This window comes from Drosophila subpulchrella, chromosome 2L (genome assembly GCF_014743375.2).
Source record: "Drosophila subpulchrella strain 33 F10 #4 breed RU33 chromosome 2L, RU_Dsub_v1.1 Primary Assembly, whole genome shotgun sequence".
In the NCBI taxonomy this organism is placed as follows: domain Eukaryota; kingdom Metazoa; phylum Arthropoda; class Insecta; order Diptera; family Drosophilidae; genus Drosophila; species Drosophila subpulchrella.
Window position 1 is genome coordinate 1,660,468 of NC_050610.1, and position 17,096 is coordinate 1,677,563.

A 17,096-nucleotide genomic window follows, 5' to 3' on the forward strand; every position below is an offset into this window, starting at 1 on the left:
GGAGCTTTATCAAATCGCAATACTTCTATCTTAGTAAATAAGGATATAGGAAAGAGCTGAACAAGTAGTTCTATTAAACAAAGACATAGCCAAGATCTTAATTTCCATCTATATTCATGCGAAAACAACTGTGAGATAATCTCACATGAAAGTAGTTTAGATAAAGCAACTTGCACACACTGCTCTCCAAATTGAATTAAGGAAGCACACACATCATCATGATGTAGCTGTCATTTAGTTTTAATGCGATTACTTGCAACCACAACTAACTGGATTACATCTCTCCCTCTTGCAGTTAACCACTAGCCAGTCTGGAGGGAGTTGCCAGGACAGCATTTGAGAAGCAGCAACGCAACATGGACCTGCCGTCGATGGTGCAGCGTTCGGGAGACACGCTCATCGTGCGCAGCGTGGTCAGCGGAAATCAGTTGTACACGGAGCAGGGTGGCCATGGCCACCAGCCCACCGGCAACGCGGGACTCGTCTCGAGCCACTCGAGCGGCAGCACGGCTGCCTCACAGGCGGGCTCATCGCTCCTGGAGCGACATGTGGAGCGCTTCCGCCTGCAGCAGCTGCTGCAACAGCAGCAACAGGCGGCGGCAGCAGTTGCCGTTGTGAACAGCGTGCAACAGCAGCAACAGCAACAGCAGCAACAGCAGCAGCAGCAACAGGCCGTCATCGGCATGGATGCCAAAGAGGAGGGCCTGCCGCAGTGCAAGATCAAGCGGAACTACAGCTGCAACCACTGTGCGTACTTCACGCAGAATCCGCGCTACCACTTGACCCACCTGCGGGACGTGCACGGCGAGAAGATAGTGATCAACAAGTGCAAGCTGTGCCTCTACGCCTCGCGGCACTTCCAGAAGCTGGTGCGGCACATGAAGATGGTGCACGGCTGCACGGACGGCATCCCCAGTGGTCATGGTCAGGCCAGGGGCAAGCGGGGCATGAGCCGGGAGGCGCGAAAGCGGCGGCTGGAGGAGAGTGTGGGCGTGATGGGGGGCCAGAGCCTGACCGTGGCCGTGCCCGATGTGCCCACCCTGGAGCAGGTGAAGCGGGAGCTCCTGCTGCAGGAGGAGAAGCTGCAGCGCGACATACAGGCCTTCAACCAGCGGCAACGCGAGGAGCAGCAGCGGGAACTGGAGCTGGTGGCCTCCAGTGCGTATGACCGACAAATGCAGGTCCTGCGCGACTACGAGCGCCAGTCGCCCGCCGAGCCGCCCACCCCCTCGCCCACCAGTGGCTCGGCCACGCCCCCCTCCAACGGGGAGGAGCCCCAGAACCGCCTGCTCAAGTGCAGTGCCTGCGAGTTCACCACCCTCTACCGCACCCAGCTGCGGTCCCACGAGCTGGCCGAGCACGGCAAGACCAAGTTCTTCCGCTGCGACAAGTGCAGCTATGTGACCCACATCAAGGCGCGCTTCAGCAAGCACGTCAAGTACCACTCCATGCCGATGATCAAGTGCGTCACCTGCGACTTCCGCACGCCCTACAAGTGGAACCTGGACAGGCACATGAAGAACCACGGCGGAGCGGGCGCCTTCAAGTGTGCCGCCTGCGACTTCACCGCCGACATCAAGCAATCCCTAACGGTTCACGAGATGAACCACCACGTGCCGCCGGTGGGCAATGCGGGCTCCATTTGGCCGCGACGCCAGAACAAAGTGGGGGCGAGCGAGATGTGCGAGGACTTCCTCAGCGACTCGGCCGAGCTGGAGGATCAGTATAATAACAACAATGTGGACGATGAACTGGACGGCGTCGAGGATCCCGACGAGCCGATGAGCGGTGGCGAGGAGCAGCCGATGCACCACCACCACTACGGCAAACGGAGCAAGTACGACGAGGAGGAGGAGCCCACGGATCTGTCGCAGAAGGGCGGCTGCTCCTCGGACACTTCCAGCGTGGGCACCCCCACACCAAGGGCCCAGCGACCAGTGCCCACTCTCATCCCGATCAGCAAGGGAGCCAAAGAGTGAGTAACATGATTCTAAACCCAATTTAAACTGCGATTGTTGGTCTTCAAGGCGAAATCGCGAATTCTTCAGATCAGGGAAATCAAATTAATAATTATAGCCAAATGAATTATCATTGAGTTTTAATTTTGAATACTATTGGGATAATATCAAATCTGTCATAAGCTAACTTTAGAAAATCCAATTAAATTTACTTTCTTACTTATTAACTCCTTGATTAATTAATATTTAGATGATATTCGATGAAAATCTCTTTATTTTAATCATAGTCTAAAGTATAAAGTATATATAATATATATGTTAAATAAAAAACCAACTAAAATTTTTGTCTCGCACCACTCAGCGTATTGAACCTGTCGAAGGAGACGAATGCCTCACGCAGCTCCCTCACGGAAATCGCGTCCTTGTTCTTCAACGAGAAGCAGATCTCGGAGATGCTGGACAAGTCGGATGTGCCGCAACTCTCGCCGGCGACGACGGTGGCCTCCCAGAACTCGACGCGCAGCCAGATGACCAAGAGGTCCAGCTTCCTGGACAAACTGAAGACGGGGGCGCAGCACGAGAACCTGGTGTGCCAGTGCGGCCATGTGGCCAAGTGCCTCTCCGAGTCGATCATACACGGCAAGAGCTGCCACGCCTCGGCGGTGATCATTGACGACGACGATGCTGGTCTGCACGAGGATGACGCCGACGACAGGCTGGAAATCGACGAGGACGACGAGGACCACCACTCCCATTCGGCCCTGAATCTCAGTGTGACCGGCTCCACGCGATGCCAGCACTGCCGCCACCGCTGCAAGTCCTCCACGGACCTGCTGCACCACCTGAAGCAGTGCGTCGAGGCCATCCGCTGCGCCAACGAGATGTACGACTCGAACTCCGGGGAGAGCGGCGACCGGCGGCCGGACTCGCAGAGCCTCCAGCAGCAGGCGGCCGTCCAGCAGCAGAGGGTTTGCATCTGGAACAAGGCCACCAAGGAGATCGTCGCCGCCGCAGCGGCCGCATCCTTGCAGCAGGAGAACAGCAGCCACAGCCTGGTCAAGTCCCCGGCCGGAAGTCAGGCGGCCAGCAACGAGGAGAACAGCTACTACGGCGTGGAAACGGCGCCCGGCTACGGCGAGGTAAGTCCGGAGTCCACTAAGCACAGATCCTACGGCAGAAAGTACGAGTTTCCCATTTTTAAGTTTAAATCAGAATCATTGTATTTAAGAAATCACTAAGAAGTGATTGTCTGTGTGAATGTAGCGGAATAATCATATATAATTGTAGCTCATTTTTTATTGCAATTTTTAGAAGCCTAAACGGAAAGTTAGTATACACAGAGAAAGATATGGATAAGATAGGATGATCATTTTGATGAAATAAAGTATTTAATCTATCTGGATACAGGGCGTAGCATCTTCGCCATCTTCCTTTCTGCTCTCTTTTTCTATTTTCGAGAGTTTTATATATTGCGGTCTCGCAGAGTTAATCTAGGAGATAATTTTCGAAGAGATGATATCCGGAAATAACATTCCTTTATGTAAAATTTACAATATTTAAAGGTAAAATTAATACTTAATAAATTTACAATGCGAATATCAAAATGATCCTCCTGTGTTTTAATTTGTTTTTGTGTAGGATAAAGGATAATTCAGATCTCAGAGTAATGAAAACAGTTAAATTTACTTCCATTGCTTTCTCGAATCATTTTCAAAAATATATATATTAGAAAAATATTCTGTATTGAATTCGTTTTCGAATTAGTACTCCTACAGGCAGCTGCAAAGATATAAGTCCATTTTTTATTTGGGTCCGTTAGGATTAGGCATTATTTTGTTGAACCCCTCGACCCCAGCACGAGCATATGCCACGTCAAAATGAAATTTGACTCTTTCACGCACTGCAGGTAACCAAAAAGATGACACCCGAGGAGGAGGCCGCCAACTCGTCCCTGAAGAAGGTGTACAAGTGCCCGCACTGCAGCTTCTGGGCCTCCACGGCCTCCCGCTTCCACGTGCACATCGTGGGCCACCTGAACAAGAAGCCCTTCGAGTGCTCCCTCTGCTCGTACCGCTCCAACTGGCGCTGGGACATCACGAAGCACATCCGCTTGAAGACGATCCGCGATCCCTCGCACAAGACGGCCAAGGTCCTGATGAACGACGAGACGGGCCGCCGGAACTACACCAAGTACAACAAGTACATCACCCTGATGAAGGTGACCGAGGAGGATGGCGACCCCAAGCTGATGAAGTCCGGCGAGATGACCCCCAACCAGGTGGCCTCGCTGGCCTTCCTCAAGGACTACGCGAAGGTGGGCTCGGTCACCGGGCAGGACATCACCCTGGAACCGGTGCTGCCGACCAAGCCGAATGTACTGGACGACGCCCACCTGGCGGACAACCTCATCCGGATCCCCCTGCTGGCCACCATGATGAATGCCGCCATGGCCCAGCAGCAGCACCAGCAGCAGCAGCAGAAGGAGCACCAGTCCACGATGATCACGCCCTCGGTGACCATTTCGCCTGTGAAGCGATCGAGTCAGGGATCTTCGGTGCAGGGCAAGCCCAGTGACGACCTGATCACCGAGGTGCACCAGGAGGGCAATGAGAAGAGGACGGTCTACCGATGCCGCAAGTGCAACTTTGGGTGAGTTCGTAAGGGAGTTTTTAAGGTCCCTTCTCAATGTTACACAGAAATATTAAATTTACTCAGATTGAACACCTGGCTTAATTCTCTGGTAATCAATGGTTTACTCCTTTCAACAGCCACCCAAACCGCGATGCCGTACTGGCGCACGTGAAGATCCACTACCAGGACGCCAGCTACCCGAAGGCCAGCTCGGCCAACTCCGGCACCTCGCCGCTGCAGGTCTCCGTGGGCGGGAACCAGCAGTTCTACATGAACAAGGTCTTCGCCGCCATGTGCCTGTCGCAGACCCAGTCGCAGTCGTCGCCCAACTCCGGCGCCGCCGGGACGAGTCCGGCCATCTCGGCCGGACTGCTGCAGCGGGCCATCCAGGAGGCCCACTCGCCGACGCCCAACGCCAGCGCTCTGAGCGGACTTGCTTTGGCGTTGGCGGGCGGAAAGCCACAAGCCAATACGACGAAAGCCAGTGCCGCCTCCATTTTAGAGCACGGTGAGCAGAAAGCGAGTCAAAACGAGGCAAGTGCCGACAGTCTGACGTCGCCGAACACCACCACCTCCAGTAGAACCACCAAAGCCACCACTAGCACCACCAAAGACACCGCCAGATCGCTGCAGGATCTGCTCACCTCACCGCGCAGTGCCAGAAATGGAAATCATCCCTCTAACGCTAACAGTAACTCGGTTGTGGGAAATGGACTCCGGCAGGATGCCGCCTACGTCGCCTCATCCACCAATACCACACCACCACCACCACAACCCACCAACTCAGTCAGCAAGCCCAATGCATCGCCTTTGCCAGTAACTACCACTCCTACTCCTTTTTCTACTGCCACACCATCACCACCAGCTCTTTCAAAGTCCCTGGCTCATCAACTGGGTGCGGGTAGCCACAGCTCATCCTCATCCCACCACAATGACCATCCTCCACTCATAGCCGGTGAAGGTTTCCACCTGGCGGCGGGTCTAACCCATGCCCACACCATAAACACTAACACGAAAGCCAAACCCAACTCCAACTCCTTTCCCTCGTCATCGTCGTCGTCGTCGTCATCATCGTCTTCTGTGGCCTCCACTTCATCGGCCGCCGGCTCTGCGTCCGCCTCCGCGTCCTCCTCCGCCACATCGTCGCCACCGCCGCCGGCAGCCTCGTCTTCCTACCTGGCTGCGATGGCGCCGCAGCAGCAGGTGCCGCCTGCCGTGCAGATGCCGCATCCGCAGACGAGGTTCCATAGCCATAGTCCAGGTAGTCCCAGCCTCCTGTCCATGGCCGATGGCGATCGACGCGACCCGTCGCCGTATCGCTGCGGCCACTGCCACCAGGTCTCGAATTGGAAGCATGTCATCCAGGTATGGCCCAGTGCACTTTAATGGAATTGTGTTTTGTCCCATTGAAAAACCGAAACGAGCCGCCAATCCCCGAAAGTTTCGTTTTTACCCGAAATCTTCCAAGAAGCCTGAACCTCTTAGGGGTCTTGAAAGTAGGACTAGACTCTAGAACGGGGCAGATCTGTGGTTTAATTTGTTAAAACAAGTTTTGTAGTTTGTTTTGCGACTAAATTATTTTGATATAATTTGAAACTTATTGAAAATTATTACATCAATTTCGATCAAGTGGCTTAAAGTTCAACATTACACTAAAAAAAGAATGAGATTAATGATTGATGATTAAAGAAAAACCTTTCTTCTGTTTAATAAATATTCTCATTAAGTTTTTCTTTTAAGAGGAACTTTAGGTAAAGTAAATAATATTTGGTAATAATTCAGCTTTTAAAAACAAGGCTTGTCAGAACACTCGGAATCATAATTATTTATAAATCTGATTACACATGAATCTCTGATTCAGCCTTATTCTAAAATAGAAAGTAGTAGAAATGCCGTCATAAAAACGTATTATAGCTTAGCACTCAATTGAGACAATTTGCAGTCCCCGATCCGACACCTTCCGACCCCCATATCACCACTCCATCTGTGTCCGTAGTCCCTGCGCTGCGCTGGTAAATATGCAAAGTCTATTTTGTAAACCCCCTTTATTACCCCGATTTTGACTGTTTAAATGTGTGGTGTCTGGTCTTGCTTTTGTTGTACTCTATATGATAAACGATTATTAACTATAAGAAAATCATTGGTGAAAGTCTTGCTTGCTCTCTATTTACCTCTCGAACTAAATGTAATCCATAAATCCAAAATCATGAAAAAACAAACCCATGACACCATGAAAAATATAAAACAAAGCTAACCTTAAAGGGATTCCCATTACGGTGCGAGGGTTTTCGATTGGGCTAAGCTCATGGTTATACTCCCTGAAAAGGGTACACACAACACATACACACTCACACACACATACATATATACACATTAAAACAGAAGGACACTTGATGAATGCGATTAACCCATTCGAGGCCGTACTAATTGTTGACCTTTTCTTCTGATTTTTCGCAAACAGCGGCATTGTCGCTTAAAGCATTCCGGGGATATTCGGATCGAGACCCTTGAGCGAGGAGCCAGTGTCTCGGCGAACGCACCACCCATCTACCGACCCCTGGGAGCAGGTGCCACCAACGAATCCCAGTCCCACATCCCGTCGAACCCCACCAGCAACATCCTGAAGACCGGCAGCAACCCGAATGCCAGCAGCAACACCAGCGCCCAGCTGCTGATGACCACCAAGCAGCTGGAGCAGCTCCTCCACTCCCCGCTCTCCGCCAGCGCCGCCGCGGTGGTGAATGCGGCCAACACCCAGCAGGACATCCAGGCGGCGGCGGCCTACTGGGCCGCAGCCTGCAAGGCGGTGGTGGCCAGCAGCAGTGCCGAGGAGCTAATCCAACTGCAGCAGAACGACCAGATCGAGATCACCCGGCTGCCCTCGGCGGCGGAGCACCCCGGTTCCGGTGCCAGCAACACCAAGAGCAAGCAGCAGAAGTGCCCGGTGTGTCCCTACATCTCGGAGAGCAAGTCCCAGATGAACTACCACGTGTCGCTGCACAAGCCCACGCAGTACGAGTGTCGGCTGTGCACGTTTGTCTGTGCCAAGAAGCAGCACCTGAGCAGCCACATGAGGAGTGTCCACCAGCAGCAAATGTCCGCACCGGGAGCTGCCGGAGGAGGGGCAACCGGAGGTGGAGCAGCTGCCTCCCTGGGTCTGGACTTCAGTGTGGCCCTCCAGTTGGCCGCGGCTGCCAAGCAGGTGCAACAACTGCCCGCCTCCACGCCACTCTCCATCGATTTGTCCCAGGTCCAGCTGGACGCCGCCTCGGATGCGGAGCTCAATCACCAGCAACTGCCGCCGGAGTACCAGTACAAGCTGATCAGCTACTGCCCCAGGTGTCCGGCTCGCTTTGCCCAGAAGCACAATGACGAGCGCAACGCCAAGCAGGAGCTGGAGCAGCATTTGCTGGCCCACAGCGACCAGGAGCCGGAGGACCAGGAACAGGGCTATGTGTGCACCTACTGCGAGTATCGCACGGCCGAGGAGACCTTGCTCCAGCTGCACCGGGCCGTGCACATGTCCCACTACCAGGAGAAGTGCCAGCAGCTGTACAAGAACTGCAAGGAGGATGTCGAGTACCCGGCCCCCAAGCTGCTGCAGCTGACCGGCCCGGAGACCATCTGGGTGGTAGACAATGAGCTGAGCCTACAGCTCCTGCAGCAGAACACCGGCGGTGGAGTAAGCTCCTCCACCGGAAGCTTTGATAACCAGAACTCCCTGCTGAAGAAGCAGCTGGAATCGGGCAATGGACCCTTGGTGACCATTCCGCGGGATACGTCAGTGTCCAAAAACGAGGGCGAAACCCCCGAGGAGGATGAAGAGCGACGCAGCAGCTCCACGCCGTCGACCAGCGCCTCGGTGGCCACCAGTGATTTGGCGGCGGATGCCAGCAGTGATGCTGGATCCGTGGACATGCCCCAGTCGGTTCCGGCGCCGGAACGCTGTCTCCACTGTCCGTTTGAGACCCAGCAACACGAGGAGCTGCTGCAGCATCTCCAAAAGCACGCGTGCGTGAATCCTCCGCCACCGAACTCCCAGCAATGTGCCCACTGTGATTACAATACCAGCGAGGAATCGGAAATGGAGGAGCACACGGCTCTGCACTTCAATGCCAGTGAGAAACTGAAATCCGTGGAGTTCTACACCTGCTACGATCAGCTCGAGATCAGTGTGGAGCGGGAGCCAGAGGAAAACGGGGAGTCCAAGGACGAGCAAACCGAGCACAACAACAACCAGGACAATGTAGTGAATGCCAATGTGCAGCAGGAGCAGAATAGACCAGATGAAGAGCCAGCTGACGAGGCGACGGAGGAGCCGCTGGCCAAGAAGCCCAGCACCAAGTTGATTCTGTACAAGAACGAGGGCGGCTTGAGTGTGAAGTCCCCTCAGGAGGAAGCCACCTTGGAGTCGCAGAAGAGCGAGAACATCAGCGATCGGCTGCGCCGAAGGATCCTCCGTGGAAGCGCCAACCAGCCGGAGGACCCGCAGGCCCAGGAGCGACCCACTACACCGGACAAAATGATACTGGTCAATGCCAAGACGGGCAAAGTCATTTCCAGAAAGTAGACCTCCAAGGGTCGAACCTTTTATTAAATTTAATCACGTTACACCTAAGTTCATCATTTATTTAGCCCTAAGTGAGTTTTGGTTTTGTTAATACCTTGTTGTTGCTTATGTTTTCTTTTTTTGGGGTATGCGTTAGTGGAGTTCGGGATTCGTTTTAGGCACCTTTTAAGGATTTCTATTGTCACTAACACACACCCACATACACACACCTAGTTGGAACATGTTCCTGCACTTAAAACTTGTTTAAGCCCTAAGTTAGTCTTACGTACCCCTTATTTATAAAAAGAGAAAACAAAAATTCGAATATTTTACCTATGGGAAAACCCGGAATTCTTACTGTAATTACTTGATAGAACGGTGCAAATTGTAATTTAAATTAATTGTATTGTAAATTATCAGACAACTATAACGTACATTTAAAATTAGAACCCTTATATATTTAACATTGGCTAAATATGTAAAATGTTACACGAAAACCTAACCCAACCAGAGCAAGATCCAAAAGCGTTTCAAAGAAATCCACTTTGTATAGGAGAAAAAAGATAAATTCAAAATTAGGTCTTGCTTTAATTAGTTCGTTTAATTTTTTGAATGGGAACTGTGATTATTAATAAATGTAGATGCAACAAAAAAAGTGAACGCGTATATCATGCAAAGAATATGGTACTATATACATACTATATAAATCTATACATATATATTTACACACAGCTGCTGCAAAAACAGAAACACAATTTAAATGCAATTCAAAAATCAACAAATAGGGAAATTTTTGCAATATTTGCAATATTATTTTGTAAAAGTGCAGCACACGGTTAAAAATAGGTCTTAGTTCTTAGTTTCTACTACGGAATAATTATGTTCTAATCAGTACTACGATTGTTTTCAAGCAAACAGCGTCTTTGTAGCACAGTCTAGCACTGTGCAAACACTACAAACAAAATGTTATCATAAACTCTAAGCAAACGAAAAGAACACATGTGGAATAGCGGGGCCATATTTAAATAGTTTAAAGTAATGAAACATTAAAACAGAGCAAATCAAAACCAGAAATCGCCAGCGAGCGAAATTGTATACAGAAACTTACTTGGATATAACTGCAACCGCCTTTGATATGCATATATACATCTTATATCGATACCGATATCTATACACACAATATATACTATATATTAAATAGTCCTTAACATTGAACTACATTTAAACTTAAAGCTAGTGTAAATAACTTAGTTTTGTTTACTACGCACACGGCCACACACCACACTTACACACACACAAACACACACGAAGATTTACGGCATTAAATTACAACAGAGAAAATGTACAAAAAACAAATGTTAATAAAGAAATCAAATAAAAATACACAAGTTGCTTTACAATTTAACTTTTTCTTAATATCTTAAAAAAATCATCGAAAATTAATGTTTGAACAAAAATCACATATAATCGTTTTGTAGTTTTATACGCCATACAACTACTATATATAGCCGCAGAATTGAAAATCTGCCATTATGGTCTGATCGTAACGAGTGATACACCGATCGAAAGGTATCGCAAAAACTAAGAAGATTGCATACCAAGACTTTCGAAATATAGATTTGTTTGGGAGCAAATCCGGTGAAAAAGTAAAAGTAAAAATTTAGAAAATTGGAGCTGCTGGATACGGTGGGGATAAAAACCCCCGGCTGTTAAGCTTATTTTATTCTTACTGAGAATATAATAAATTTATGTATTCGGCACGCTAAAACAGAAAATTTACGAGTAGGTAAATAAATATTTACTGTTGCGGGCCGAAATCATAAATTTAATATAGTTTATTTATTTTATCGAATGCAATATCATTTTTCGTCACAATTGTTGATATGAGAAATTTTTGTTAAAGGCGCGTTCGCCACTACTTTTTACCTCGTTAAGAGGTGCTTTTGTTTGATTTAACAGTAGCAGGAAACGACAAAAAGAAGTAAGTGGTTATGTGGTAACCCTACTTATTCTGGGTGAAATCGTTTTTTAGATAACCATACAAAACTTAAAAATAAATTGAAAACAAATTATTATTTTGACCTGGGGTTTTAAAGATTTAAAAAAAAAACTAAAGAAACTAAAAAAACGACGAAAAAATATAATAGCACCACTTTTTTTAAAAATGCAGTTTACCTTAGCAATTTTACAATTAGGTAGCCCTTTTATTATGTAGCCGTATTTAACAATTAAGTCAGAGTTTTTTCAGATACTCTTTACACCCTTATTGATAGTTAATCAGGTCGGGTACCTAGTTATGGGGAAATTGGGCTCCAAAACTCATGAATTATTTCCAAACTGATCCCGAAATGATTTGAGGTGTTTTAGATTAACAGCATAAACAGACTTTAAAAACAAGGAAGAACGCTATAGTCGAGTACCTCGACTATCAGATACCCGTTACTCAGCTAAAATGACCAAAGAAAAATGGAGATATGCAGCAAAGCGAGGTTGAAATGCGCCACCTACCGGCGGTAGACAGATTTAAGCGTTGTGGGCGTTAGAGTGGGCGTGGCAAAGTTTTTTTTGGATCAATCGATAGGTATTGACAAGACCAATACATTTCAGTTAAAATTTTTTATCTAGCATGAATATTGTGGGCGCCACAGGCTTGGGCGGTTTGTGGGCGTTAGAGTGGGCGTGGCATATTCGCGTGACAAACTTGCGCTGCGCTCAAGCCTACGGAATCTAAATCTGAATTCCCATTTCTCTATCTTTGATATTTTCCGAGATATCTGCGTTCATATTTACGATTTTTTGAAGTTTGTGGGCGGTTTGTGGGCGTTCAAGTGGGCGTGGCAAACTTTTTTTTGAGTCAATCGATAGGTATTGATGAGAACAATACATTTCAATTAAAATTTTTATTCTAGCATGAAAACTGTAGGAGCCTCAGTTTTGGGCGGTTTGTGGGCGTTAGAGTGGGCGTGACACTCTGCTGAAACAAACTTGCGCTGCGTAAGAAGCTCAGGAATCTGCACGCCTAATCTCAATAGCCTAGCTCTTATAGTTTCCAAGATCTCAGCGTTCATCCGGACGGACAGACAGACGGACAGACGGAAATGGCTAGATCGACTCGGCTAGTGATCCCGATCAAGAATATATATACTTTATGGGGTCGGAAACGCCTTCTTCTGCCTGTTACATACTTTCCGACGAATCTAGTATACCCTTTTACTCTACGAGTAACGGGTATAAAAATCGAAGATTTCATCAAGATATGATCAAGCGAGTACACAAGTCATTTACATTGCTTCATGAGTACTTTCGAAATATATCTTTGCTATCCTGACGGTAATCCCGGCCAGATTATCTTTTTGAACCTACTTTAATATGGATAAACAAGCCCATGTCAATAGCTTGGACCGTGCACGACAAATGGCTGTTGCAGTACTATGTTTTTGGTTAATTATAATGTTAAAACAAGGAAGAACGCTATAGTCGATTACCTCGACTATCAGATACCCGTTACTCAGCTAAAGGGACCAAAGGAAAATGGAGATATGCAAGCAGCAAATGCGCCACCTACCGGCGGTAGACAGATTTAAGCGTTGTGGGCGTTAGAGTGGGCGTGGCAAAGTTTTTTTTAAATCAATCGATAGGTATTGACGAGACCAATACATTTCAGTTTAAATTTTTTATCTAGCACGAAAATTGTGGGCGCCACTGGCTTGGGCGGTTTGTGGGCGTTAGAGTGGGCGTGGCAAACTTTTTTTAGATCAATCGGTAGGTATTGATGAGAACAATACATTTCAGTTAAAATTTTTATTCTAGCATCAAAACTGTAGGATCCACAGTTTTGGGCGGTTTGTGGGCGTTAGAGTGGGCGTGGCACTCTTTTGAAATAAACTTGCGCTGCGCAGGAATCTCAGGAATCTGCATGCCAAATCCCAGTATTGTAGCTCTTATAGTTTTCGAGATCTCAGCGTTCATACGGACAGACGGACAGACGGACAGACGGACAGACGGACATGGCTAGATCGACTCGGCTAGTGATCCTGATCAAGAATATATATACTTTATGGGGTCGGAAACGCTTCCTTCTGCCTGTTACATACTTTCCGACGAATCTAGTATACCCTTTTACTCTACGAGTAACGGGTATAAAAATCATGAATTAATTCCAATTCGTGTAAGCTAAGCAATATCTAACATCTTCGTTCTGGTGCAAGAAAGACATAAGCGAAGGTTGGTAACTTCCTTAAAAAAAGCAAAGAATTATTTATTTTCAAGATGAGACCAGTTGCAACAACAACTTCTTTATAACGCCAAGTAAAAAATCCCGAGTTAAAACGTTGGAATACTGAATTGATTTGAGTGTTTGGTCCCATTTTCCGCTGAATCGAGTTGTAGCAACTCTTTCCCGTCTCTTTTTAACACGATGGTAGCTGTAGCGGAACCCCCTGTGTGAATAGAGTATAAAAAGTATAATTTTGGCCATTCACTAGAGCTGCAGTAATGGTATCGAGTATAAAAAATAACTTCATGCTTTTTGATTTAGTTTTTCAGCTCTCTACGGCCAATTTAGTGCTGCAAACATGTACAAACAACAAAAGTAATATTAAAAATAAATATATCGCTGCTACTTTAAAATTAACACAAAAATACATATGTATATGTTTGCACGCGAAATTTTGAAGTAATTACTGCCGGGGATGATAAAATAAAATATATTTACAAGCTTTTTTCGGCAGCAAAATATTTTAAAGTCGCATTATCGACAAAACACACTTTAATTTGCCGACAGTTTTATGCTTATTTGGAAGTAAATTAAAAGCTGAGTAATTAGCATATTATATTACCTTTTCAGCGACATATAGCACGTATCTGTAGTATTAGTTGTTTCGAAACTATAAGACTTTAAAATCGAGCTATTTTTTGTGTTTCCCGCCAAACTAGCGTGTTTTTCGAAAAGCCGCAGAGCAAAAGCTTCTTAATGCACCCATAAAATTCCCAAGACCCTAAAACCAAAAAGGGACTCATACAAACCCACATACAAAGGCACATACATTTTTATTTTGGAAAGTCCCTCAAAATCTTATTTTTGGAATAACTTCTGAACGGATCATTGTATTTTAACAAATGTCATTCGACGCATAAAAAACAAGACTAATAACCTGGGGCATTTGTCGCTACCAGCCCCAACAGCTCCAATTTTCTAAATTTTCACTTTTACACTTTCACCGCTTATTCTCCCAAACCAATTGAAATTATTAAAATCTTGGTAAGCAATCTTTTAAGCTTTTCCAATACCTTCTGGTGTATCACTCGGTATCTGACCATTACTATAGATATTCAATTCTTCGGCTATAATACGCCACCAAGCCGCTAGGGGCGCTATAGGTTATGAGTAACGGGTATTTAATAGTCGAGGCCATCGACTATAGCGTTTTCTCTTCTTCTTTTTATTTTACAAAGTTTTTAAACGTCCCAAAAACGGTCACACTTTAGAGCTGGTAATTAATGATAATAAACAGTAATAGATTGAAATCGAGACTAAAAATTTTTAAAATAATGTTGAAATGTTGTAATAAAATTCAAGAGACCACTCCGGAGAACGCGTGAATTGAGGAGATAAAAGCTGAATCGAAGATGGTGCTGATGGCTGTACCGCAAAGCGACAATTTGTCATGTTTAAAGGATTGGAAAACACGTTGGCATAAGTGTATTTTATCGGGAGGGGTATTCCTAAAAGGGGAGGAAATTAAATTAGAAGAATAAATAAAGACTTTACATTTTCAAACCAATTCAACTTATCTTTTTTTTATTTGCGTAAATAATAATAATATTTTTTGGTTTAGAAATTTGCAGGTTGTTTACTTAACTAGTTTACTAACTAGTTTACAATAGTTAAAGAGCGTTTTTTTTGACGTGTAACTTTTAAAATCGCAGTAGGTCTTTTAAAATAAAAATCAAATCAAATTACTGTTATTTACGGTTCTGGATACTTCATACATAAAGAAATCTAACAATTCGACGATTCTGATAGCTACATGCAAGGTTAAGCCACAGTTAAGCCAAGTTCGACAACCAAGTTCATAGGGATCCCTTGCGGTTGATCTTAAAAACTATTTATTATTCTATAACCAATTCGAAAAAGTAACAATTCGTATAAAAAAATTTCAGTGTATCAATCGATTGTTGCAAGAAAATCACTGATGCTGGCCCATTTCTGAAGACATCGATAGTATCGAATAAACACAGACCATTGTTCCACCTCTATCTTACCGAGTGGAAAGCAACAAAGTTTGGATGAAAGATTACAATTGAATTGCGATGCATTTACCCAAAATTCGACTGTAGCAGCCACCCGAAACGACAGAGAGCCAACGCAGATCACCCGGAGCCGCTGCCACATGGATACCAAGTCCAACGATGACTCGGCTGGCAGTGACTCGCTGGACAAATCTATGCAAATCAAGTGTGTGATGGTGGAGACGACGACGGGCGACGGAGACTCCAATGCGGACGCAATGCCCTCACCCGGGGATCTGGACAACTGCAGCAGGGATTCCGCTGCGGAATCGATGGGCAAGGGGTCGGAATCGGTACCGGGACCAGAGGCGGGAACTGGAAAGCAGGCGGATCACAAGACTGAAGCTGCGGCGGGGACGCGGGGCGAGGGCGACAGTCCGCAGAGCAGCCAATCCCCACCAGAACATCCGGCCAACAGCTCGCCCACATCCTCCTGCACTGCCTTCGAGACGAAAGTCAAGCTAATCTCACAGAACCTCAAGGAAACCACGCTGGCCGAGAGTTCCGGCGCATCAGTATCGGCATCCACGTCCGCCTCCAGCAGCAGCAGTCTTCTGGAGTCGCAGACGCCTAGCAATTCCACCACAGACACCGACTCCGCGTCGTCGGTCCGCGTGAAGAAGGTGCGCTTCCATCCGGACGTCAAGGAAAACGACGGCGGGAACTGGGTCAAGAAAAAGCGACGCTCCACGCAGACGAAACGGGCCTCCTCGCCCAGCGGAGCCAACTGTGATGGCATGGAGATGGACGGCGAGGCCGAGGAGGAGTACGAGGCCAATGACGACGAGGAGGAGGAGCCGGAGGAGGAGTTCGACCTGGCCAAGACAATCGCCGAGGCGGAGGACTACCTCAAGCAGCATCCGCTGACGTTTGTGCAGCGCGTCGAGCAGAACGGTGAGCGGCTGCAGGACGGACTGCTCAGCATCGAGGACATGCTAAACGAAGTCGGCGAGGAGGTGGTCACCGAGTACAACGACGAGGACTTCTTCAGGCGCATCAAGCCGGAGAACGGCATTGAACGCATACTGGGCAAGGAGACCAAGGCGGGCAAGGTAGGATTCCGCTGTAGTTTCCGAATCTTTTTCGAAAATTCCGTTAAAATTCAGCATTTCTCTTGAAAACATTCGTTATAACCAATATTTCTTACAGGTTGAATTCCTCTTGCGCTATGAGAACCAGGGCGGTCTTTTTTGGGAATCGGAGGAGTTCATTAAGCGTACATGTCCCTCTCTCCTCAAGGCCTACGAAAAGAATCGCGAACGACGTCAGCAACGTTTGGTATGCCCTTTTCCTACGTGTAACCACTTTCAATGTACGTTTGTAGACTCATCGATTGTATATTCCAGATGCACCATGTTGCCAAACGACAGAGCCTGCGACAGCGATACACGGATTTCTAGTAGCGGCTACTTAGGTATTAAGTTCTTAATTAGGTTCCACATAATTGTAACGTTTTTGTAAAATGAAGTAAATGATTTTCTTTTGTTGAACAAAAATAACTAAATCAGAAGATCTTTCCATTGTTGGGTGGTTAAGTATAGCTGTGCTACGCTGTTCCAATGCAAAGTTTGACCAAAAACACAAACAATTTGGTTTGAAAAATAATTTGACTATTACTCTATTTTATAGACCCCGATGTGAATAATCCTGGAGATTTGAAAGCAACC

At 46.9% G+C, this 17,096-nt stretch overlaps 2 protein-coding genes across 8 annotated transcripts in view; both read left to right on the forward strand.

Moving 5' to 3' along the window:
- Nucleotides 1-9,793, forward strand: part of LOC119548508 — a 39,984-nt gene extending 30,191 nt beyond the window's left edge. For 2 of the 7 annotated variants that reach the window (XM_037855788.1, XM_037855789.1), the window contains 5 exons: nucleotides 296-1,975; nucleotides 2,320-3,097; nucleotides 3,865-4,607; nucleotides 4,727-5,954; nucleotides 7,051-9,793. In XM_037855788.1, coding sequence (XP_037711716.1) covers nucleotides 357-1,975; nucleotides 2,320-3,097; nucleotides 3,865-4,607; nucleotides 4,727-5,954; nucleotides 7,051-9,159 — 6,477 coding nt within the window. In that variant the 5' untranslated portion in view covers nucleotides 296-356 and the 3' untranslated portion in view covers nucleotides 9,160-9,793. The remainder of the gene's footprint in view (nucleotides 1-295; nucleotides 1,976-2,319; nucleotides 3,098-3,864; nucleotides 4,608-4,726; nucleotides 5,955-7,050) is intronic. The other 5 variants (XM_037855795.1, XM_037855791.1, XM_037855790.1 and 2 more) reach the window with 5 other exon arrangements.
- Nucleotides 9,794-15,142: 5,349 nt separating this feature from the next.
- Nucleotides 15,143-16,933, forward strand: LOC119548538. The gene is made up of 3 exons (XM_037855832.1): nucleotides 15,143-16,481; nucleotides 16,579-16,707; nucleotides 16,776-16,933. Exons 1-3 carry the CDS (start codon nucleotides 15,531-15,533, stop codon nucleotides 16,827-16,829), a joined length of 1,134 nt encoding a protein of 377 aa, XP_037711760.1. The 5' UTR covers nucleotides 15,143-15,530; the 3' UTR covers nucleotides 16,830-16,933.
- The last annotated feature ends 163 nt before the right edge of the window (nucleotides 16,934-17,096 follow it).

Excerpts from the sequence above, each read along its gene's own strand:
- LOC119548538 (XM_037855832.1), top strand. The coding sequence starts at position 15,531 with ATGGATACCAAGTCCAACGATGACTCGGCTGGCAGTGACTCGCTGGAC. Across the intron at positions 16,482-16,578 it reads AGGAGACCAAGGCGGGCAAG|GTTGAATTCCTCTTGCGCTA; the intron begins GTAGGATTCCGC and ends TATTTCTTACAG. Across the intron at positions 16,708-16,775 it reads AACGACGTCAGCAACGTTTG|ATGCACCATGTTGCCAAACG; the intron begins GTATGCCCTTTT and ends TGTATATTCCAG.